The sequence below is a fragment of the Gracilinanus agilis genome, chromosome 2, assembly GCF_016433145.1.
Source record: "Gracilinanus agilis isolate LMUSP501 chromosome 2, AgileGrace, whole genome shotgun sequence".
NCBI classification, from domain to species: domain Eukaryota; kingdom Metazoa; phylum Chordata; class Mammalia; order Didelphimorphia; family Didelphidae; genus Gracilinanus; species Gracilinanus agilis.
Window position 1 is genome coordinate 257,376,667 of NC_058131.1, and position 25,562 is coordinate 257,402,228.

The 25,562-nt window shown below is 38.8% G+C and overlaps 1 protein-coding gene across 6 annotated transcripts in view; it reads left to right on the plus strand.

Annotated features, from left to right (window-relative positions):
• PHACTR3 (phosphatase and actin regulator 3) overlaps positions 1-24,942 on the plus strand; it is a 309,124-nt gene extending 284,182 nt beyond the window's left edge. For all 6 annotated transcript variants that reach the window (XM_044663866.1, XM_044663867.1, XM_044663870.1 and 3 more), the window contains 5 exons: positions 13,238-13,293; positions 18,024-18,085; positions 19,773-19,913; positions 23,331-23,407; positions 24,413-24,942. In XM_044663866.1, coding sequence (XP_044519801.1) covers positions 13,238-13,293; positions 18,024-18,085; positions 19,773-19,913; positions 23,331-23,407; positions 24,413-24,428 — 352 coding nt within the window. In that variant the 3' untranslated portion in view covers positions 24,429-24,942. The remainder of the gene's footprint in view (positions 1-13,237; positions 13,294-18,023; positions 18,086-19,772; positions 19,914-23,330; positions 23,408-24,412) is intronic.
• The last annotated feature ends 620 nt before the right edge of the window (positions 24,943-25,562 follow it).

Consider the following 25,562-nt stretch of genomic DNA (forward strand, 5'->3'; position numbering starts at 1 on the left):
GGGAAATATTATAAAACATGCAATTCATGAAGTTTCTCTGCCACCTGTCTTATCTTAAGGATCAAGGCCCATCTCTAGTGGGAAGCATCCTTAAGTTCACCTAACCACCATCACAATCCTCTTTTACCACCCCCCACTCTCACCCTTTACAGCATTTATTATATATACCTTCTTTGTACTGGCGTATCCTGTACTGGCCAACATACTTCTTTGTCCTTACTCGCTGTGCTTTTCTGTGTGTCTGGGCTCTTCTACCTAGATTATAAACTTGCCAAAGGCAAAATCTGTGTTTTTTTTAGATTTTTTGCTCTCTTTTCCTCCTGACTTGACTCTACCTACACAGGATGGTGAACACCTAATGCACTCACTAATGAAGATGGTCTTTTTTTGATCGTCTCTGATGAGTTAACGAAATCAACAGGGATTGTGTGAAATGAGACCTCGGGGAAGTCTCAGCTCAGTGTAGCAAACATTTATTAAATGCTTATAGTTTGCAGTGCCTCTTCTTCATACCAAGGAAAAGCTAAAGATAAATAAGGATAATAAAGATAAATAAAATAAATTCCTGCCTTAATGTTGCTGACAATCAGAAATCTCCTGGAAAACATGCTGGTTTTAATAGAAGCAACGACTCCTTGAATTGAATGACATCTTCAAGGAATGGGTCTTCTAACCCGTAGCTGAAGAGAAATCCTTTCAGTAGCATATGAGCAAGGGTGACAAGCAGTCCTCTAGCTTCTGGTTAAACACTTGAGTGATAGAAAATTCATTGCCTGTCATGATACCTCTGTTATACTTTGGGACACTTCTAAGTGATACAGGTAATCTGCCTCTCTAAAATGTCTATTCATTGTTCCTAATGATAATTACAAACATTTGTACAGTGCTTTCATGTTTGCAAAGTATTTTATATATATATATATACATATATATATATATACACACACATATATACACACACACACATATATATATACGCACATATATGATTTGAACCTCACAAAACACCCTCTGCGGTAGGTACTATGCATATCATTATGGCTATTTTCAAAATGAGAACCATGTAGCAAGTGCTGAAAATCAGAGCTTGATTTATTGTTCTGTTGATTGTCTAGACTCAAGAAAGTGATGACAAAAATGTTAATGCCAATTAAACTTAAAAGCATGTCCTGAAAACAGTTGTTAAATATTTACCAGCATGTCCCGAAATATGAGGCTCAGAGAGACTCAACTCTTCCACCCACCACTGTCTTGGTGATCCTGGGCAAGTCCCTCAGCTTTACTTGACTTAATGACTCAATCCCTCATTGTACTTATTAGTAACCATGGTTCAAAACTTGACAGACTTATGTTTTATGTTCCCTTGGGAAGCAGGGTTTGAATCATACCTGGTATAGCTCACTGTCTTCAGAATTCAGCCAAGAGCACATGGTATTGGATGCCTTAGGGATAAAAGGCTAAAGCCAAAAGCTAGAGACAGTGGTCAAGTGACTTCCCTGGGATCACACAGGTAGACAGCAAGGTGGCACAGTGGATAGAGCACTGAGCCTGCAGTAAGGAAGTCCTGAATCAAATCCTTTTTAGCTAGGTGACCTTAAGCAAATCGATTAACCTGTGTGCCTTAGTTTCCTCATCTTTAAAATGATGGTAATAGTAGTACCTATTTCCCAGAGTGGTTGTAAAGATCGGATGATATTTGTAAAGTGCTTTGCAAAAATTTCAGCACTATGTAATTGATAGCTATTGTCTTTTTTTTTTTAAAACCTTTACCTTCCTTCCTGGAGTCAATACTGTGTATTGGCTCCAAGGAAGAAGAGTGGTAAGAGTAGGCAATGGGGGTCAAGTGACTTGCCCAGGGTCACACAGTTGGGAAGTGTCTGAGGTCAGATTTGAACCTAGGACCTCCTGTCTCTAGGCCTGGTTCTCAATCCAGTGAACTACCCAGCTGCCCCCGATAGCTATTGTTATTGAATGCCAGTGGTGAGACTTGAACCCAAGTCTTCTTGATTCCAAGTCTATATACCATGTCACACTGTTTTTTCTCAATCTGGCCTTTAAAGCCAACCAGAACAAATAACAGGAGGCAGTATTATGTAGTGCAAGTGTGGCTGGACCTCAGTTTCCTTATAAATAAAATGATGGTCTCTACAGTTCCTTTCCAACTATGGCATTCTGTGGTTCTTTAACTTCGCTTATTTCTTCCATCATTCCCAAACTGATAATTTTGAGGTGAAGGGAAAATAGAGCCGACCATAGAATCTAAGACTGGATGAGACTTCAGAGACCATGAAGTCCATTCCCTTTGCTTTATGGACATGAAGAAAAGTAACCTTTCTAGAACTTTCTTTCCTTATGAGGCAACATGGTGCAGGGGAAAGAACTCTGAACTTGGCAACAGAGAACTGTTTCTATCAGTTACTCCCTATGAAACTGTAGGCAAGCCACCTATCTACTCTGGGACTGATTTAACTCATCTCTCCTGAGGGGGTTGGATTAAATGATCTTTTGGGTCCCTACTGGCTTTCAGTCTGTGATCCTATGATCCTTTCTTGCAAAGACCAGTCCTGTTGTTTGAGAAGTTCCCACCAAATCCTTGGTGCTCATGTTCAAGTTCTCAGTTCCATAGAGAGGATCTGTGAGATGGAGAGGGAAGAGCCCCTATCCTGTTAGCGAACTCTTCCTCCCACTAATGTCTGGGGATCCTCTGTGAATCCCTTCACTTTCCATGCCTTAGTGATTCAATTCCACACTGCTCTAATTAGTAATCATGATTCAAAACTTGTCAGACTTGTGTTCTATGTTGTCCCTGGAATCAGGGTTTGAGTCATACGTGGTGTAGCTCACTGTCTTCACAATAGGCCAAGAAATCACAGTATTAGATGGGTTAAGGATAAAAAACTAAAGCCAAAACAAACTGCTGGTACAATGGGGGCAAATCTCCTGGGATGGACTTTAAGGGTTCTTGGAGGATTTATTAGGAATGACTGACTACTCGTTTTCAGATACTTAGACACAGAATTTTAAAAAAATTATAAATGTTCTAGCATCATGGAGTAATAGATAGGGTGATGGAAGTAGTATAAGAAAGATCTAGATGTAAATGTCACATCTGTCCTTCACAAGCTGTGTGACCATTGACAAATCACTCGGTTTTTCTGAGCTTCAGTGCCCTCATTTGCAAAAAGAGAATAATAGTTCTGGTTACTGGTGAGACTCAAATAAAATCATGTAAGTAAAAGCACTTTGCAAACCTTAAAGTGTCATATAAATGTCAGTCACCGTCATTATAAGTGGTTCTATGTCTTTTTGACCTGAAGAAGAGGCACCATATGTCTCTGATGTCTGCAAAGGAAGGAGCAATTTATTCCCTATTCCCACACCCACTGGGCCCTGAGTAAGTCACTTCCAGCTGCAGTAGTTGCTGTCTTTCTGTCATGCAACAAGCTCTTAAGGGAAAATGTGGGACAATGGAAGGAACACGGGCTTTTGAGGCCAAAGATCTGGGACCAAGTCCAAGTCAGGAAACTGGCCACATTCCTTCGTTTATCTTCAGATCACTCATCTATAAAAAGGAAATAATATTTGCAGCTACTTCTAGCAGTTTTTTCAGAGGTATCATGATTTAAACCTTTTTGTAAACCATAAGCCACTATAAATAGTTGAGCTACTACTATTAATTAATGACAAAAAAAAAAGGAATGTAGCTGTGAAATAATGATAGAGGAAGAGAGGAATATTTGGGAATATACTCTTTACTTCTTGATACCCTGGAGGAGATTGATGCCTTCTCCACCAACCATTCCTCCACAGAAACATCATGGACAGATCATTGGGCTGGGGTGAGGCCCTAATATTTCTTATCTCTTATGTCTCTAAGTACCAGGAAGGGGCAACTATGTGGTGCAATCCATAGAACACCAGAGCTGGACTCAGGAAGAGCTGAGTTCAAATTCAGCCTTGGACACTTACTAGCAGTGTGAGCCCGGGCAAGTTACTTAACCCTAATTTACCTCAGTTTCCTCATCTGTAAAGTGAGCTGGAGAAGGATTTGACAAGTCTTTGCCAGGAAAACCCCAAATGGGGTCATGCAAAATCAGACATGACTGATATAACAACCCCCCAAAATACCAAGAACTTCACAATAGCTTAACTTTCAGTCTTAACATGCCCACCCTGTCTCCTAAGCCAGGAGTTGGCTTAGTAACTCCAACAACAATAGTTGTTACTATTACTATTATCTCCTCGTTCTATGGAATGTTGCCATTTATAGTATGTTTTTTTCTCATAATAGCTCTCAGAGATAGAATAAAAAGTATAATGTTTTCCCCATTTTACAGATGAGAAAATTGAGTCAGAAGTGGAGGGACTTTCCCAAGGTCACATGGTTCAGAAGTAAACCCCAAATCTCAAAGTCTCCTACACCATGCTACCTTAAGAGGGGATATTCATCTTTTCTATGGTGAATTTATGGGGGGAAATAGCAATAGTTTTTCTTTTTTAAAGTGTTTTCAGTTCCATGAGATATTTGTTTTCCTGCAGAACCAAAAGTATCCCTTGAGTTGAGGATACATATGTTCCATTTCAGAGAACTTTTTAACAGTGTCCTCCACTCTGATTTTATTGCTCTAAAGCATCCCGCTGTTTGGTTAACAGAGCTTGGTCAGAAGGGACTAAAGCAGGTTTGGAACAGAACTCAGATGTTGCCTGTGGTTAATGTACCTATAACTTGTGGCCGTGCTATTGGGGAAACTCTGGCCTTTCTGCCTCGGTCTGGGGGAAGACCAAACATTTGTGCTGGAATAAGCATAAGCTTATAGGCTGCAAGTGCGGGTTTTCTAAACCTTTTCTCTGCATGTCAGTCTAGTGAAGCTGGTGGACACCTTCGCAGACCAGTGTTTTGAAATGCACAAATTAAATACATAAGATTGCAAAGGGAAACTATGATATTGAAACAGTTATCAAAATGTTCTAAAAATTACATCACATAGGTTAAGAAACCCTGTTTTAAGCCATCAGTCCTTCTTTTTCTTCTAGCAGTGAAAATTCTACCTAGAATCCAAAAAGCCATTTTATTATTTTGAGAGAAAGAGACAGAGACAGACAGAGACAGACAGAGAAAGAGAGAGAGAAAGAGAGAGAGAGACAGAGAGAGACAGAGAGAGACAGAGAGAGAGACAGAGACAGAGAGACAGAGACAGAGACAGAGAGAGAGAGAGAGAGAGAGAGAGAGAGAGAGAGAGAGAGAGAAAGTCTGTATTTATATGTGTGACCAGAAATAATAACTCTTCTTACAAAAACATCTGGGGGTTTCCCAGAAGCCATGCCCTTCTCCCTGCTAAACCTTAGGTCTTAGCTATGCAGGTATTCATTGGGATCCAAAAAAAGCCAAAGGTAAGCTATGAAACTTCATCTCTTGAGATCTCTAAGACTAAACTAGGAATTTAAATTCAAGTATTATCATCTCCATTTTATAGGGAGATAAACTGAAGCTTATAGGTAGAATAAAATGAGAGTCAAGGTGAAAGGAAGGGAGGAAGAAAAAAGGAAAGGACAGAAGTAGTGGAGGGGGAGAGGGATGGAAACAGAGTGACAGGTTCAGAGGTCAGAGAGAGAAGGAGGGAGAGGGAAAAGGAGAGAAAGGGAATGAAAGTTTATGAAGAAAGGTTTCTCTGGTTTATTTATAAACTGGGGTGGCAGCTCAGAGCTGCCCTCTTGGGGATCTTCATTCAACTTCTCAGTGTCCATCCTAGATATATGGTTTCCAGACCCACTTATAATATTTCAAATATGGTCTGACAGGATGCTATTAGGCATTTGAGTGGCTGATATCATATCTGGAGAGAAGATTGCTAAGGATCATGAAGAATCATGGGCAGGATCTGGCCCAGAGGACTAAAAAGAAGCAAATTTGGTAACTGCTTTCCAATAAGACTTTCCTACCAGAAATGCTCATGCCCTTTTTGAGAGAGAAGGTGTCTCCCACCTACATTATTAGCAAACACCCAAATTACTCAGTACAAATAGGCCTTTGATTTCAGTGTCTGTCTTATAATTATTCAGAGACTGAGGGTTTCACTATTAGGGAAAGCAACACCTACCTGAAGATTCCTTCCCATCACTGTGGGTTGGAAATAGCTTCTTGACATCCTCACCATGAAACAGAAACCCGTCTAATCCTGACCGTCTGAGGCTCTTAACAGCTACGAAGTGACGGTGACTTGGCTCTGTTTTCTAATGTTTGACAGGAGGCCTTGTGGAAGATGAAGTTGGTGTTGCTTGGCTCCAGGGATCACAACTAGGGGGAAAGGTGGAAAGGGGGAGAAGTTGCAGAGAGATAAGCTTACTTTCAACTAATTTTAAGGAATAACTTCCTAAAAATTAAAGTTGTCTAAAAATGTAATATGCCTTGAAAAATAGTGAGTTCCAATTCAAGAGTAGACTGGTTAACCCCCTTTCAGGGATAACATGATTGGATTAAGTGAAATGAAGGCTTTACTTCCTTGGAGATGCTTTAATTCTTTTCAGGTGAATTCCCCTCAGATTGCCCTTTTGTGACTTCTTTTCTCCTTCAAGTACTCTAAATGCTTCCTTTAACCAGAATCTTGTGGTTAAATATTTAACAACTGCCTCTCCAAAAGTTCTACACATATAAGTCTAATTTGCATGATTATTTTCTCTATCACTTTCTTAAATCTAACCAATCTACAAAATAATAAATCAAGCCATGATTTTTTTTAGCATTTTGCCTATTTCTGAGGAGTTAATGCTCTGTTTCAGTGAACAGGTATGAGGTGGCTCCAGCATATTCTTTTCATCTGAAATACTGAAATCAGTACCTATCATGTCCCTTCTTCCAGGAAGGTAGGAGATGACATTAGTCTAGGATCCACACTCCCCTCCCTAGTCATGGCCCTTCATGTTTTACCCTGACCCTCTCCTCCCCATCCATGGAGGTAATAAAAAAAAAACACCAAGATTAGTCATCTCTAGGGATCATGTGTCTTACCTCTTATGATTAAAGAATTTTGTTTGCACCCCTATATCACATATACACAAGTCAAGGAACCAACCAGCATACATGGCATCTTATCTTTTCTGTGGTCTCATTTTCTAAATTTCTCTGTGTATTCTAAATAGTGCCTCAAATACAGAATACAATTAATGTTGAATGTATGTTGAATTAATCTGAATTGCATTTGATTCATATTGTGTAAACAGAAGGAGAGAGCACAAAGCAGATGGGCAGATGTCTGTGTAAATATATAAGTTGTTTCTTTTCTCAGCACTTCTTCCTCCTCCGTATAACTATAATTAGCTACGACGCATACAGGCTTTTTCAGATGGCTTGGATCAGAAATAAGCTGAGGTTTCCCTAACCAGTTCTTGATTGTATCTACTGTGACTAATACGTCAGAGGCAGAGAGGAGAAGCCTATTGTGCCAATCATTCTGATTGATGAAATGTCCTGTTGTCTTTTTTTTTTTTTTTAATGAACCTCAATGGTTTTCTAAATAAGGGACACTACAGAGATAATGTTCTGAGAAATTTAATAGAAAGTTGGAAACTCCTATATTCCTCTGAAAATGCCCTCATGAATTTTAGAAATTTCCAAACTCAATGGGCTAAATTTATTAATGAGCTCTTTAAGGGCCTCCCAGTCTTTAAATAGAAAAACTGAAATACAATGCTGTGATCTCTGGTACCAATCCAATCTCATAAACATACTAAATGACCATCACATGCCAGGCAATGTGGTGGGATGGATAGGGGACTTCATTTGGTGCTGGGAAGCTCTGGGTTAAGCCCTGCCTTTGATGCACAGAGGTTGTGTGACACTAAGCGTAAGGCTTTCCATGTTCCAAAAAAATTCTCTAAGATTATAAATTGAAGAATACTTGTTTATCAGCAATTGGTAAGGAGAAGTTTCTTCACCTAGAGTGAATTAAGTGGTAAAGTGGATAGAGAGCTGGGTCTGGAGTCTAGAAGGCTTGAGTTCAAATTTGACATCAGGCATTTCCTAAACGTGTGACCCTGGGCAAGTCACTTAACTCTGTTTGCCTCAGTTTCCTGATCTGTAAAATGAGATGGAGAAGAACATGGCAAACCACTCCAGTATCATTGCCAAGAAAACTCCATGTGGAGTCATGAAAAGTTAGACACAACAGAAATGATTGAACAACTGGTAAAACTAATAGACTGGGACTGAAAGAAGCACACGAGCTGTTGTGTTTGTTGTGGAAAACACAAAGACAAAATGAAAACCGGCCTCTGCCTTTCAGGAGCTTCTATTCTACGAGATCAAACTGCTCCCAGTATGACTTCCAAACACTACTTGTAGCAGTGCTAAAAAAGTATTTTCTGGACCAGTTGCAATTAATAAGTTCTTGATTATGTAGGCTGGCAATCTAACATTATATTAGAGTTGGTCTGTGTGGTTATTCGGAGGTCCTTCCTCATCCCAAGAGCCTTCTCCAGTATGGAGTTGTTAATATTAGTTCATTTAGGTATCGGCTAGTTCAAAAACTTCACCTGGGTGGTAAGAAAAGGATCAAGGAAACTATAAAGCAAATGCCAAAGTACCCAAAAGCATTGATTGGAACCTAAATCTGTGCCAAGGGCTGATTTCAAAGCACACAATGTAGATATTTACAAACATTTTTATGAAGTAACTTTTAGAGACAGAAGATTCTACCAGGGGGATAGTCCATTTGTTAACATGACATGGGAAGTGTCCAGAAGCTATAGATGAAGCATCAATGCTATATGTTGGGGGTGGGGAGCAATATAATTTAGAACTGTATGAATGAGTGATTAGCAGCCAATCACTTTGCAGAACATGTCTACATATGAGCATCCTTAGGATTTGGAGCTTAGAACTCATTTAGTCTATTCCCCTCATTTTACAGATTAGAAAATTGAGACTAGTCAGGAAATGGCTTGCCATTGTCATAAAGGCAGTTAGCAGTTCTGGGATTGGATCCCAGATGTTATGATCCTTGAATTCAGGGATCTTTCTACTCTAAAATTCAACTCAAAAGAATGGGATGAAGATGGGACACATATTCTGATTTGGTGGGTTAGTGTGAAATGGAAAGATTGGGGCAGGGAGTTCAGAACATCATAGAATATGAGAGCTGAAAAGGGCATTAAAAACCATATAGATTTTTATCAGTGGTCAAAGCACTTCTCTAAAGTCACACAGCAACTAGCAGAGCTAGGAATAGATCCTAAGTTGACTGATTCCTAGGCTGTACACTTTGTACAGTGCTTCTGCAATAGAACCCTTCTTCCCAAATTGATTAGGCGCAAGCTCCAGGTTGGGGAAATTTGCAGAGAACCCAGAGGGAAATGGGTTCCTCAGATCTGAAACATTCATTTCCCACCTGGTGTCTTTATTGGTTTGCTTGGTTTGATTTGTCATTCTGACACAGATTTTCCCTCCTGGGTAGAGAAGATGTCAGGAAATAACATTGTGTCCAAATAAAGAAATTCCTGCAACTCCAGGCTTCCTTTAACTAGGGTTAGGCTAAAATGTTCTCTTTATTATTCCCATAAAGCACTTGGTCACGGATGTCCAGCATATTCTCAATTAGTAACTGTTCTCAGCTCTTTCATGGTTTGGAGAAGTCAGCTGTTGGTGCTTTGGGACTCCAGTATTTCTCTTGTGGCCACCTCTCCAATCCAATGCATTTTCTCCTTTTCTACTGACATGGCTTAATTGTGTGGTGTTTAATGTGTGTGTTTTACTTTAGGACTTTCCTGCTGGGAGGGTTCAGTGAATGCTCAATCTGCAAATTTTGCATTTTTTTCCTTTTTTCCCACCCCTTCCACCCATCCACCCCTTGCTGTGTCCTAAAGAAAGGATGCTACCCAAAGCTTATAGCAGCAACGATCTGACCACCTATGGAGCAGATATCCTCTACCCAGCCTCTGGAATTGGGCCTCATTCTGGATTCATCGTCCCTCTCCAAAGAGATCTCTCAGGGGGCCCAAACTTTCTGTTACTTGGGATGGATACAAAGATCTTCCCTCCTACCCTTCTCTGATCCCCTTCCCAAGAACAATAAACATCTTCATACATATTAGAAAGAGGAGGTAAGAATGTTAGAAGGTGAGGAGGAGGAGGAGAAAATAAAATCAGTGCAATTGAGTGGTTATACACCAGAGAGTTTGGTCTTCTGTAAGAGCCCTGGATGACTTTACATCTTGGGTTTCAAAGATTTAAGCCCTTGGCATTCATTCCTGTCTGAAAGTGAATATTGTGCACAGTACTTATGGATTTTGAAATTTGTAGGAATGTTTAACAATATCCCCATACAGGTGGTATGAGGGTATTTTTTATTTTTGAGCAACTATTATTCTATGGAAATGAAGGTAGGGCATTCAACTTAAAACAAAAATAACTAACCTCGCCACCAGTAATGGGGGGGAGGATGAAGGGAGGGAAGTGGGGAGGGATAGGAACAAGAGGAAGAAAGAGGAAGAGGAAGAGAGGAAAGGGGGAGAAATAAGGAGAAGGGGAGGGAGAGGGAGAGGGGAAAGAAAGAGAGGGAACAGGGGAGGGAGTGAAGGGGAGAGAGAGACAGAGAGAGAGAGAGAGATTGAAAGAGAGAGGTGGGGGGACAGGAAGAGGAAGAGGGAGAGTTTATTAAGCACTTTCTATGTGGTCAGAAACTGTGCTAAGCACTGGAAATTCAAATAGAAGCACAGTGAGCACAGCTGCCTCCTTGCTTCCTCAAATAAAGGTTCAGGGAGGAATTTATCAATTGGAGGAAGAGGAAGCAGATCATGGTGTGAATGAATTTGTTGGCTAGTCTGTGCTGTAGATATTAGTTGTTAACCCTGACATATCTATCATCTGACATAGAGGAAAGAATATCGGATCTGAAGTGAGGAGACCCAAGATCTGATCTCAACTTTGACCCTGACTTAGTTGTGTGATCTTGGCCAAGCCTGTGTGTGTGTGTGTGTGTGTGTGTGTGTGTGTATTTCTGATTCTCATCTATGAAATGTAGATAGTGTTACTTACATTAGCCTCTCTCAAAGGGTCCCTCATGAATAAAGAGGTTTGTAAACTCTCAAGCCACTCTTCACACATGAGTTATTCTTGTCAGGTGGAGGGACTGACTTATCTCCCTGAGCAGATACAATGGGCAGATGCTTGTAAGGGCACACACAAGGATTTCAAACGAGACAATTCTTTTATTTCTCCTCTTAAACCACTGCTCCCATCTTCTCTCTCAGCACCCAAACCCCTTCTGGGTCACCATAGTAATAACAAATGACTGAGTTTGTAGCATTTCATCCTTTAATGCTGCATGTGTGCATTCTAAGCCATGAGTATTTCAGTGTGTCCTAGGGCTTTAGGATTCTTAAAGAAAATCACTGAAAAAAAAAACATTAGAGACTAGTACAACCTTATAATTTTACAGATAAGGAAAATAAGACTGCCCTAGAGAGTCAAGTGACTTGCCCAAGGTCACACCAACTGTAAACACAAATCCTAGATTTGAATCCAGTCCTCTGGATTCTACATCTGTGGCTCTTTCCCATATACCACAAAGCTTCCTTCCTCCATTGGCTGTGTTCTACTTGAAAATTCCTTAAACATAAAAAAATTGGATGCATCTGGAAAGAGAGATTTGGGATTTAGGATGTTCTGACCACACAGAAGAGAATGCAGGTGTAAGAAACTGTGGATTCTTTGGAGACAAGCCCTCACTGAGCCAGAGTTCTTCCTGTTCAGTTTGTGAACTATGTATGGCTTTTCCCACCAAACCATAGCCAGTGAATTGTTGAAGGCAGGGAGGAGTGTCCTGGGTTCAATGATTATTATAAAGGGGAAGTAGAGGAGTTAGAAGAAGCCTCCCACAGTGTAGACACGAAATAAATACAAAGGGCAAAGAAGGGGGGGAGAGGAGAGAAAAGGAAAAAGGGAGGGAGGAGAGGAAAAAAAGAAGAGGGAAGGAGAGGGAGAAAGGGGAGGGAGGAACATCCCTAGCACATTCTAATGTTCCAGCTTGTGGGGAGGTACTGCAGCATTCTAAGGATCATTCTTTGCTTTGTTCTGTGATGGGGATTCTATAAAGCCAAATATTTCTGGAGGCAGCATCAGCATCATCTGTGCAAGTCTCTGGTGGGAACTCAGATTCCACCACCCATTTATTGTATCCATAACATTGAACTGATAGCGGAAATGGGCTGCTTTGCTGTTCTGACCCTGTGCCAGCTTTATTTTGGTGACAATAAGAGGATCTTCAGCTTAGCATTAATTTTGACTAATTATTCCCCTCCTGACAAGTCTTTTATTTTCTGCTGCTCCCTCTGACTCTAGCAATGAAAAATGAGTTATAAAGACAACAATAATGTGTCTTAATATTGCCAGTCTTCCTGCAATCGACATAAACACTCCATCTCTGGGTCTTGGATGCTTTTCCTAAAACAGGGAGTGAATATGCGTGGGGGTGGGTGAACATTATAATCCTGGCTCCTATTAGCAATATTATCTGGGGGAAGTCTCATTTGTTATTCAGGATGAAAGCATCCTGGCCCTGATCGTCTGATTTTGAGACTCAGTCTCCAGGCTGCACAAGCGAAGGCTGGCAAGTGGATGTGAAGCTACATTAGACACTCCCCTCTGCATGAGGTTGTAAGCAGTACAGGGATTTTCGCTAGCAGGCAGTAGTACGGTGGAGGGATTGAGCTGTCAGTCAGCAGCAGCAGCAGCAGCAGGGAAATCTCTTACACGTTTCCTCCTAACCAAATTGCCTTTTGCTGGAACATATCAGTGGTGACTCTGGGAAGGAAAAAAAAAAAAAGAAAGCAAGCAGGACTAAGGTTTGCTACCATTGTGGAAGGAATTGTTGCTCAAACAGGAAGACTTCTAGAATGTATCTACTCTCTGCTATAGTGTTTTGTTACTGAATGAGGTGGGTGTTGACAGGCGATGGTTTGGACCAGTAGAATCTGAAGATGAAGAAGATTTATAAATTTCTTGAAAGGACTAAAATGCTAGCCTTCTAAACCACCAAACTTTCCCGAGGTGCAGCAGAGAACTTTGTCTAGATTTAGGCAAGGAAGAACCACCAAAGATATAGTTTGTTTATCTTTTATCTTCCTCCTGCTTTCTAGAAGGCAATTTTTGGAGGCAGGAGAGACACCTTCCTACCACAAATCTTGGGTGGATATCTCAGACAGTCACCATGGTACAAAACGTAATTTTGGTGTTTTTCCGCAGACGACTGAGCCAAAGACCTGCTGTGGAGGAACTAGAAAGAAGAAATATCCTAAAACGTGAGTAACTGTTGATTCCTCCAGAGAGACCTTGCATGTATTTGTGTGTGTGTGTGTGTGTGTGTGTGTGTGTGTGTGTGTGTGTGTTATGTTAGGACTACTGAATGAATTTGTCTTATTAGACTTCTCTGTGCAGTTAGGCAGAAATTCTAGCTTCCTTCCTTTGAAAGATGAATATTCTACCAGGGTGTATGGTACCTATTTTTTCTAATATAGTTTGAGTAGCTTGGATGTTTGTATGAAGTCATTTGGGAAGAAAATGTGGAAAGCCCTTTCAAAATCCATCAAGGAAAAGGAAGTGTTGGTACTATACCTGGAGTTTTTCATATCAGTTGTAAGTTAGAAGAGTTAGTTCAGGAATCTTCCCAGAAGAGTTGAAGGACAAACAGCAGACTGACTTGCAGGGAAATAATTTTAAAAGTGATTTTCTGGGCAAGTGTCCAGGACTTTCAGAATTTGTTAAAGTCCATAGACATTTCAGATAGCAGTAGGGGAGTCCAAACAAGTGTTGCAAATCAGAGAAAGAGAGCAATATTTGCACCTAGTAGAACTAGCAGCTATAAAGTTATAAAGCTTGGAGTTCAAGGAAAGGGAAAATGAGTTGTAATACTTATTGTTTCCTAAGGCTTTGTGTTTTCCTGGAACTTTTTTTTATAGTTATCTAAACACCTATCTGATTGTGCCCACATGGTTTTGCAGGATGTGAACAAATAAAGGAGACGCTGACATTTTTTTTGTCTTTCAGATTCATAGCTCAGAATTCATAGGCCAGATCTCTTTAGAGATTATTGGTTTTGATCATTTATGATAAAAATACTCCTAAGTTCTGATTTTAACCAGATAATTGTCTAGGCAATGGAGTTCGGTTTTTTTTTTTCTCATATGAGCACGAAGAAGTCATTTTCCACAAAGAGAAAAGTCCACAGGGCCTGAATTTTGCAAGTGTATTATTTCCTCTTTTGCCTTAATAACACTGAGGACATTCTCTAAAGTGCTTACTTTGTTGCCTGAATGGTCTTTCCTCAGGCTAGCCTTGATGTTGTACACTTTTGTTAACAAACTCACCCAAGAAGGGTTTGTTGGTCTGCTGATGACTGATTCCTCAAAAGTAGTATCCCTTGATGGATGATCCCTTCATGATTCCTTTTCTTATTATTCATATCTAGGATTTCAGAATTGAACATTTTGATGCCTATGGCAACTTTAAAAAATCAGTCATGGAACGTTAGAGCTGAAAAAGGGTTTTCAAGATTGGTGTGAAGAAAGCCCAAAGGATCACGCCTTCCCTTATGTTAACTAGACTAGCTGTCAGGAAGAAAAAATTCTACATTCCTAACATTGCGTAAGCAAAATGGACAGAGAATAGAAGCCATGTCGGTCATATCATTTGTCAAAGACTTGATTCATCTCTCATTAATTGAGCACACTTCTCCTTAAAATGCATGCAAAACACGGGTCCAAGAGGTTCATGGCTTTCCTGGGGAATGGAGTTGATGTAATCCAGGGTCCTCAGCCCAAGAAGCACATTCTATTGTATGGTAGTAACATCTTTGTTGCTACTGTGGGTAGTGGAGTTAGTACTTCTTAAAAAACACAGTGCTTATAATTGTATTCTTATAAATGCTAGTCTTAAATATAGCCACAGTGCCAGGCTGACTAAATAGTATTCATAGAAACTGCATGCTCCCTCCCTGTTCAAAGAAATAGTAAAATAATGAATTTCCTCCTCTATGACCATGGAAATCTAGCCACAGATAGCGACCTCTCTCCATTGTCTTCACCCAGTCCAGTGCTTAGCCCTGAAGCATTCTGAAGAGCCAAGAGTAGGAGTTGCTGAGAATTTCACTATAATTTTTCTCTCTTTGTGTGGGTGTGAGATGAGATACCATATATGGTATTAGCCATGACGAGAAGCACTTTCTTTTCTGATGCATAGGGTGGAATCTACAGAGGACTTTTCTTGCCACATTCTATTTTCTGGCATGTAGATGATTTTTATAGTAGCATCTATCTATTTGATCTCATCCTTGTACACAGGACACATGTTAATAATACCTCCCATTTCCGTAGTAGTACTCTAAGGTTTCCAAAGTGGTTTCCTTACTACAGCACTGTGAGGTAGCGCAAGGATCATCCCCTTTTCACAGATAAGGAAACTGAGACATGATGGTGAAATCAATTGCACGTAGTCGCAAAGGAAATAAATGCAAAGACCAAAATTCAAAGGCAGATTCCCATATTAGAAGTCTCCCAGTGAGTGTTTCACTACCCCAGGCAATCGTGTGGGCTTATGTCCCAACTTTACCTGTGTGTGAGATGAGTGCAAACACAGATACTGATGAAGGGACCTTCCTTGGATTGCTTAGTACACTCTATTGAAGGCAACAGCACATTAATAAAATATCAAGGAAGAGAACAGGGCAGGGAAAAAATTTATCTGCCAAAGCCTTGTTTTTCAACAATTCTAATAGGGAGAAGCTCCATCCCTCTGTAGGGTTCCTACAGAAGAATTCATAATATCAAGCTTATGCTCTTGTGATGTGAGCAGTGCCCTGGCCTGGGTCTGATTTCATTTGATTCCTCTCAGGTCAGGTTAGACCTGTCCATGAAGCACACTCATTGTTCCCCAAGAGTAAAAGATGTTTTGCCATTTTTTTCTCTGAAGCCTCCATAGAAGGTTTCAGAATGGGATTTTATAGTCCCAATGATATTGCGAGATTTTCAACAAACAACCTGAAAATTGGTGACTGCTTTCCATTCATCACATAAAATCATCCTAATCTCATCAAAGAATATACAGTTTATCTGATCAATATAATGAGTCACAACAATTCCAGGGAATCTGTGATGAAAAATGCTATCACACTTTGGAAAGAGAACTGATAAACTAAGTGGAAATTGAAGCATATTTTTTCCTCTTTATTTTTCTTATTTTTCTCCCCTGAGACACGGTTAATGTGGAAATATGCTTTGAATGACTTCATATGTATAATAGCCATTGCATTGCTTTCAATGGGTGGGGGAGGAGTGAAGGGAGGAAGGGAATTTGGAAATAAAATAAAAATAACCAAAAAAGAAATTATACTTAAGAACTAATAACATAGCAGGTTCCTATTTTCCTTTGAAAGAAAGTCCAAAATAAGCAACACAGAGATGCATCTTTAAAGGAGAATTATGCTGAGGCATGTAAACCTCATGGCTTATTTTGGAAAACAATTCCTGTTTGTTGCTGAAGGAAATCCTGCTGATCTATAGAATTGCTGGTGATTCCATATCTCTTTTTCTGGGTACCCAGCTATGTTCAGGTCGTGGGGATGGATCTTTATTTAGTAACCAATAGCATCAGAAATAGAAAATCCATTATCTCATATCCCAGGGCAAGGAATACATTTTATACACATTACAGCTCTCTGGTCTATTTTTAGCTTCTGTGTACAGGAGTGATCATGGTTTGAATGTTAACCAGTCACAACTCTCAGAGCAAAGCCAGCTTAGGTTAGGCTTTCAGTTTTGTTTGACTTATTTATTTTTTTAAGGCAGCCATAATAAAAATACCAAGGCCTCAGTAGTGAAGGCAATTTTGAGTGTATGTGTGTGTGTGTGTGTGTGTGTGTGTGTATGTGGTATATGTTTGTGTGTATTTGCACTTAAAATGCAATTTGAAAATACAAATTCTAAGAAAGCCTATTTCCTCTTAAATCTCATTAGCTTCAAGTCTCAACTTAAGGATAAATCCATGTTTTAAAAAAAAGCAATGGATGCTGGTTAAATTGTTGTAAAAAATAGGTATCTAGTACCTGGTTTTCTTGAGAGTCATAGTTTCCGTAGCTGTTTCAAATTTGGATGATGGGATAGATCATAGATTTCTAACTTGATGGGATGTTTAAAGTCATCCAGTGCAACCTCTTAATTTTATAAATAATGAAAGTGAATCCTTGAGAGGTAAAATTACTTGTTAAAGGCCACACAGGGAATAAATGTGGCAAAGCTGAAAAATGAACGCATCCAGATCTATCATTCTTCCCACTGACTAGACTGGGACTCAGGAGACATGGATCCTACAATAGAATCATACATTTTAGAATCTTAGGTATCAATTAGTCCAACCCTTTCATTTTACAGATGATGAAACTGAAGACCACAGAGGGAAAATGATTTGCTTTAAGACCACACAAGGACTATGTAGCCAACCTAGGATTTGAATCATGAGTCCTCAGATTCCTAAGCCAGTCAGTGAACATTTATTATGCACCTACTGCGTGCCAAGCACTGAGCTAAGCCCAGTGCTTGTGCTAATACAGTACACACTCCTTCCTCACTCTAACTCAGTTGCTTGCTAACTGTGAGGTCTTAAACATTTCTTTTTCCCTCTCTAAGAATCAGTTTCCTCATCTGAAAAAAAAACAACCAAACAAATAGCCTACTGGACTAGATGATTTCTCAAATACCTTCCAGCTTCAAAAATCTATGGTTCTATAAATTGTTGAGGATGAAGTTAGTTCAGCTGACAGCAGCAATAAGCACTTCTGTGGACCAAGGTTGTTAGAGGCCCTGGCACTGTCCAGAACAATTAGAGAAAAGAGCAATGTAGATAGATTAGAGAATAGCAGCATATTCATTTCACTGTACTCCAGCTTCTGTCGTGATGTTCGGTGGAAAGTTTGGCTGTCTTGGAAGCAACTGTTCTTTTGAAATGAAGAAAGTCATCTCTTTCTTTGTGTCTTCCACAGAAAGAAATGATCAGACAGAGCAGGAAGAAAGGCGGGAAATCAAGCAGCGATTGACAAGAAAGGTAATCAAAATCTATTCTCTTTTATTTCTGTGAGAAAATGTGGTGCTAAGCTAACTGAAGCAGAGAGTGTGAACGTATCTGATTGTATGGGCTCCGTTATTAATTAATACAGGTTGTCTCTTTGTGGCCTTGCTGGGGAAGCATTTACTGGAAAGTATGGTATCTGCTTTATTGAAACAATTTGACTCTCTATGAAAATCCACTCCTTAGAGCCCTAAGGAAGCAACGCCACTGGCTACATTTGGATGAAAGTCTTTATTTTCCATCTCGGGCTGAGTGTCCTCTGAGCATCAAGTGTGTTCATGCACTAATACTTGTTAACTTCTCTAAGAGGACCAAATAGAAGTCAAATATCTTCAAGATCCATCTTTGAGAAACTCATAAACCTACCCACAGTACAGTAAAAGAGAAAACAAAGCATTATTTTGAATATAGAAGGCCATAACAATAGGGAGAGTAGAGCTTCTAGTCTACGGTTTACTATTATTATTACATTTTAGTTGCTCTGGAAACTTCTGTGGTTATACAATGTCCTAACAACAATAATAAAGGCCCACAATTACAGAGTACTCCAAGATTTGTAAAGTTCTTTTGAGCCTCACAAAAATCCTCTGAGATAAATGTTATTATTATCACCTTTTTTTCAAATAAGGAAACTGAGGCTTAGAGCTTAACTTGTCTAGCTTCACAGAGCTATTAAGTGTCTAAAGGAGGATTCAAATCTAGTTCTTCCTAACTCCAAATCCAGCACTCAATCAATAGGAGTTTAGTAAGCATCTGCTAAGCACTATGCCAGACATTGGGAATATAAAGAGGAGTAAAATGGTCTGCCCTCGAAGAGCTTGCATTCTTTAAGGAAAGTCACCATGTACATATAGAAGTACGTACAAAATAATTGTGTTTTCAAGTTTGGGAAGGTAAGGGGGAAACATTGCTCCCTACTCTTTCAGCAGGTGACTAAAGATAAAATTGATTGTGGCCTGCAATAGACTAGAAAATTTTAAATCCTAAAACTGCAAGGATAATTAAATTCAATGTTGCTATACACCCCACTATAGTCTGTACCACAATGATAATGTGTTCTTGTCTATTTAAAATTAATGGATCATTCTATATGTGCTCAACTTATAAATATTAAATGCACAATTACACTTATGACCATGGCAATACCAAAAAACAAATTCCCCAGTGGTACTTATTCCTTGGGAAGTGGCCTTTTCTATGACATAAATTCAAAATGTTTCTGAGTTAAATATATGTGGCACTTGGTATTTGGAAAACTATGTCATGGACTGTAGAGACCCAGAAGAGTCATCATACTTTTGAAGGTGAGCCTCTGGTAATGCACTTATACAGATTCAAGTGCCAGTCTCATGCTGAAAGCATGAAAGCATGAAAAGTCCCTTTGGTGTAGGACTAAGCAAGACCTGCACTCTGCTGGTAAAGCCTTTGAAAACCTCTTTAGAGGCTCCATTCTACCAAGGAGGTGACCCCAAATTCTCTTTTCAAAAAATATTTTCATCTCCTAAATCTTGTAAATAGGAGATGATTTAGTTTCAAATTCTTGTTTTCATTTTTCATTAACTTGAGGCATATTTATGATGAAGAAAACATATTCTGAGCATCTTGCTCAGAATAGTTTTTGAAAAATAAGTTAATTTGTCATTTATTTATTCATTCATTTTAGCTGAATCAGAGACCGACAGTTGATGAACTACGAGACAGAAAAATTTTGATCCGATTCAGTGATTACGTGGAAGTGGCAAAAGCACAGGACTATGACAGACGAGCAGACAAGCCTTGGACAAGATTATCAGCTGCAGATAAGGTATAGGAAAACTTTTCAGAATTGATCATAAATGGAATAAATATCTTGCAGTGTGTAAATCAGAACTGAGCATAGAATTCTGTGATTCATTGATCTGGAAAACAGTCTTAGAGTTCATGGGCTCAAGGGTTGAGAGCTGAAAGGGAGACTTCAGAGACCATTCTAATCCAGTTCCCACATTTTACAGAAGAGGACATTAAGGCCCGTTTAGATGAGGGAACTTGCCCAAGGTCACCCAGATGATAAAGAATGGGGTTTGAATTTTAGCACCCAGGTAGTAAATGATCTAGTGCAGCCTCCGTTTAAGAGATGAAGAACATAGGAAGAACCTCAGGCCCAGAGTTACCCAGGTAGTAAATAGCCCTTTCATTCCAGTCTTTTCCCTACACCATGACATTAATATGTCTCTATGCATTTTCAGCATGTTTTATTTCCTATCCCACCCATTTTGTATGTCATCTAATCCTTACTCTTTCTCCATTATCTATCCTTCCTTTTAGTTACAGATGTGCTAGAAATCTTTTACTCCACAAATACTTCAAAAAATCCATAATTTTTTCAATATTGTTTGTTTTCTGATACACATCGGTACCTTTATGATATAACAACATTTCAAGAATTGCTCTGTCAAAAAACGATTGTCAAAAAGTGTTTCTACGTGTAACTGAAAAAAACCAACAAATAAATAAATAAACAAAATAGAAGATTCCAAAAAGAAAAACGAATTGCTGTCACAAAATACACATAAAAAATTGTCATCATCTGGTGACCAAGTTTCTGAAAGGAACCATCTCTATGTCTCTATGCTTAGATAGTTGGGTTCTTGGATCATGGACATACACAGTTCATCTTCACTGTCTGGATACCCAAATCCTTTCCAGCTTAGAAGGGCAAGCAAGGGTTTATGATATACTGGCACAGACTTTGGGAACCCAGGGCCATCCCTACTCCATGATAGATTCCACAGAAGGAAGATTTAGTTAGTGGAAATCTTTTGTTTAACTCACATATGTATATAAAAGCAGTCTTTTACTTGGAAGGGAAAAAAGGAGAGAGAATAGCCAGGTGGCATTCTTTTTGCCGTCAGGTAAAATATATTCTTTTAAGACCTGCAATGGAGAAGCCCCACTCTCTCCTGCTTCTTTTGAAATAGATACTACCTTCCCTGTAATTGAAGTGTAGGATAGGAATATGCTGGTAAGCCAGATCTTCAAAAACTCCAGGATACATTTTAAAATTTAATATGCATTATTAACATTCCCTTCGTCACTTTCTTAAGTGTAGAAGTTAACTGAACAAAGAAATCCCTGATTTATAATATTTGCTGATTTCTGAGGTGTAAATGCTAACACTGAAAATTTGACAATCAGTTCACAGCTGGTATGAGTTGACTCCACAATACTTTGATAAAGGGCCTCCTGGGTGTTAAAACAATGGACTGGAATTAAAAGTGCATATTCTATAGGAGTGTATGGCAAAGACCAAAGGCATACCATTGTCTATATCAGGGGGGAAAACTCTCTTCTTTTCTGATATCGACGATAGGGAAAAATAATTAACTGATTAATGGATTGTTTTCCCATTAATATTCCATTTGGAATGTAATTTGGAAACAGTATTGAAATTTGAAAACTAAGAATACTTTAAAATTTTTAATTATATTTTAAACTGAAACACCACAAAATTATCATTTCCATATCTACAGAAGAATGTAGAGTGAGTCTATATGAAACCATGCATGCATCTCAATTTCAAACTACTTGCTTTCTTAAAAAGCATATTATTTTTCACATTACCTTTAAACCTACAGCACTCATGCTACCTTATGAACTTCTTTTTCTTCTCTTGGGTGCAATTTCAAAAAAGAAACTGTTTCATTTGCTCTCTTTTTGGGGAAGGAGCATCACTGTGTATAGGCCACACTCTCTTCTCCAACTCTCTTACCCCACCTTTAAACAAGAGAAAGAAAGAAAAACTCTCATGAACATCAACCATAGTAAAGAAAAATGAATTCGCACACTACTCATGACGAACAATGTTTATCAATGCTCCTTCTCTCCATCACTCCTCTGACCTACAGTGCGAAAATATACTTCCTCATAGGTCCTCTGGAGTCATGGTTGGTCATGCTTGGGTCAGAGTTAAAAGTTGTGTTTTTTTACCATGTTGTTGACCTTGTATAAACGGTTCTGATTCTATTCACTTCATTCTGCATCAATTCTTACTACCCCCAATTCTCTAGAATGTTTTTTGTCATTTTTTTTAGAACACAATGACAATCCATTATATTCATATGCTACAGTTCATTCAGCCATTACCCAAATGTCTTAGAGACCATTTAAAGTACCCCCCTTAGAATCTAGTTCTTTTCTTTACCTCTTTTTTTTCCCATTGAATTTGAGGTATTTCAATATTTTCTTATATTAATACCATGAGTTGCAGTGACACTAATTATAACAAATAGCCAAGAACTAAAAAGTATAAATAATACCTTAATAAATGGGCTAACTGTTCTATCATACTCTGGGCTTTCAGCTCATGGTTATTGAATTAATAAGCGGATGTAAAAATAAAGACACCTCTTCTTTTAAAATGAAACTTTAACAGAATTATTGGTAGAATTTAGTCCATTATCCATTGGAAATAAATTCCTGAGGGTTATAAGGAGCAATGAGAATGGATGACACTTGCAGCAGCTTTGAATATGACCCCTTACCTTAAATGTGAGATAATATTGGACTCTCACGCAGATCCCTCTACTGTGTCTTTTCTTCCCACTAGTGCAGGGGTTGACAACGTATGGCTCTTTCTGCTGGAGCCATAAAGTCAATTTTTTTCAGGCGCTGTTACAGGAGCGCGCACTGTGAGCACTGTACGGCTCTCATGAAATTACATTTAAAAAAATGTGGCGTTTATGGCTCTCATGGCCAAAAAGGTTGCCCACCCCTGGACTAGTGGTACTGTCTATTCTGGACCTCTCAGTCCTTCTCTCGTGTTCCTTCCTCAGGATGAGGGTCTTAGGGCTGTTGAAAGCATCTTCTTGCCCTGAGTGGGGCAAGAAATGAATGAAACAATGAACAATGGGGTCACCAAACAACAAGGACATAAGAACACTGAGCCAAGAAGGAGAAAGCTTCTGACCTAGTCCTGGTTACTGCTACCAAATAGTTATGACGTCGTGCAAGTCCTTTCCAACTCTTAGCCTCAGTTTCCTTCTCTGTAAAAGGAGAGGCTTAAATCAGGGCAGCTGATTTAAAATCCTTTCCAGCCCTAGAAACTTTCTGATTTTGAAAGAAATGTCTCTGGATTTTCAACCAATGTTTTGTGTTTTGTATGTTTGTTAATTAATCTTTTTTGATGTTTCAACCTATCTGCTTATTTACAAAAAAAAAATAATGTCCTATTTTGAAATTCCAGGCAGCAATTCGTAAAGAACTAAATGAATACAAAAGCAATGAAATGGAGGTACACGCATCAAGCAAGCATTTGACAAGGTCAGAGTTGTTGGTTTGTATTGCATTATCAACATGGTTCAATATGGTATTTTAAAAAAATTTCCTGAATCTGCAAATGCTAATAAAATTGAAGAGCCACAAGGGAATAAACTATTCTGCTTAAGGCAGCGTTAGTTGGGACACAATTAGCATTGCTGTAGAAAATTTGGTTAAATATATATCTCTTGAACAGTCCAAACCTAAGTCATTCTAAATTAAAAGCACAGATTTCATTTTAAAAAGACCTTAAGTTCCTACATGGGAAAAATGAGAAAACACTGGTCAATAGTATAATAGTAATATTTTGATTGAATATTCATTGCCTTTAGATTCCAATATAGCACTGAAGTTATAAAAATAATTTACCATTTACTTGAAGTCAGTCTAAGAAAGTTCACTATTTCTAGAAGGATATCTATACATTTTACTTTAAAGTAATACTGACATATGGAAAACATAGCTTCCTAACACATCTTCCTACCTCTTCCCCACCCTTCACCCCCAATACTGCTATCATGATGTCATTCTTTTACTTAGAAATCTTCAGGAGGCTCTCTATTGCCTACTGACTAAAGTTCCAATTCCTTTGGCTGGCATTCAAGGTCCACCATGGTTTTGTTCTTCTTTATCTCCGTAGCCTTATCTTAGCCCATTTCTCATTTAGTGCTCTAACCAAACTAAACACTGTACTCATACTATTTGCTATTCTTAGAATGTCTTCTCCTTCTCTCTGTTTCTCCCTTTTAAATTTAAATTCTATTTCTTTCATGCAGCCCTCCCAGATACTTAGTAATATTTCCCCTTGGACATCATATACCTTTTTGCTTTGCCCCCTACTTTTCATATACTTATACAATAGTGTGTATCATAGTTATGTGTCTGTATGCAGGGCAATGCCTGTGTGTCTTACCCCTCAGCATCTTGTATATTGTGGTACCTTAAAATTTGTTAAATGAGTAAATGTTGCGAAATACTGATAGAACACTGTTTCCTTTTCCTTTCTAGATTCCACAGGCCATAGAGATTTTCTTCTGAGAAGAATTCGTCAGTTTTTGATACCACCACTGATCTTTCATCAGGGAACTTCCCCGAAGTTCAGCTCACGATAACCTGATGTTTATGTGAGCCAAACAGGACTGCACAGGTGAACTCTGCCGCACTTACCTACCTACAAGAGGAGTCACTGGAGGGTGTTTCGCTCTTTGATGTCCAAAGAGTGGTGACCTGTGGGGGTGGGAAGATTGGTTGAGGAAAAAAAGACCAGTTAGAGATACCAGAAGAAAACTGCTGTTCTCCTTTGATACTTGTTTCAAACTGTACTGCAACGTAGCAGGGAAGAGGAGATGCCGTGCATGCACAGGCTTTACCATCCCAAGGCCTCTGACATCAAGGACGTATGACGCACTGTCATTCAGTATTACGTTGATGAGACATTTTTATTCTTATCACAATTAGTTTGTAAACACTTAAGTTCATGTTATACAAAATGATTTAATGTATTATAATTTTTTTATATAACGTCTAACAAGAACACAGCTGCAACATTTTGATTCCTGTTAATTTGTTCTTTAATTAAATGACTACTTGCAGGAAATGAGCACAGCTTTTACATTTTCTTGGGGCCGGACCAGAGAAGACAGTGATGAAGTATTCAGTCATCAAATCAAAATCAAAATCAAATCAAAAAAGTCTAAAAGTCGAAATTCATGCAAGATCATCCCAAGATGTAGATGTGTGCAAGTGTTTTGAAATGTTTGAGGGTTATATTATCTTTTTGCTTTGGTGTAATTAAGCTCTGGTTTCTGTGATTCCCTTTATCTCATTCATTCATTAGACTAAGCAAATGCATTGAAATTTTCAGTTAGCCAGGAAATATGTAATGGCATTAGAAAATTCCAGCAAGAAGAAAATTTCAGACTTTTGCTTTGAAAAAATTTTCAGTCAGGTAAAACTTTAACCACATTTTAATATCGGGCAAATAATCTCACACATAAGCAAAAGCCTGTCTTGAAGGAAAATAAAGAAAATTGAAATACCAATGCAAGAACATATAATTTTACTGTTTATCAGGGCTATGAGAAATTATTTAAAATGTAAAAACCATTATCCTTAGGTGCCAAACAAAATGCAAAACCAGTCTCATTGATGGCAGCCT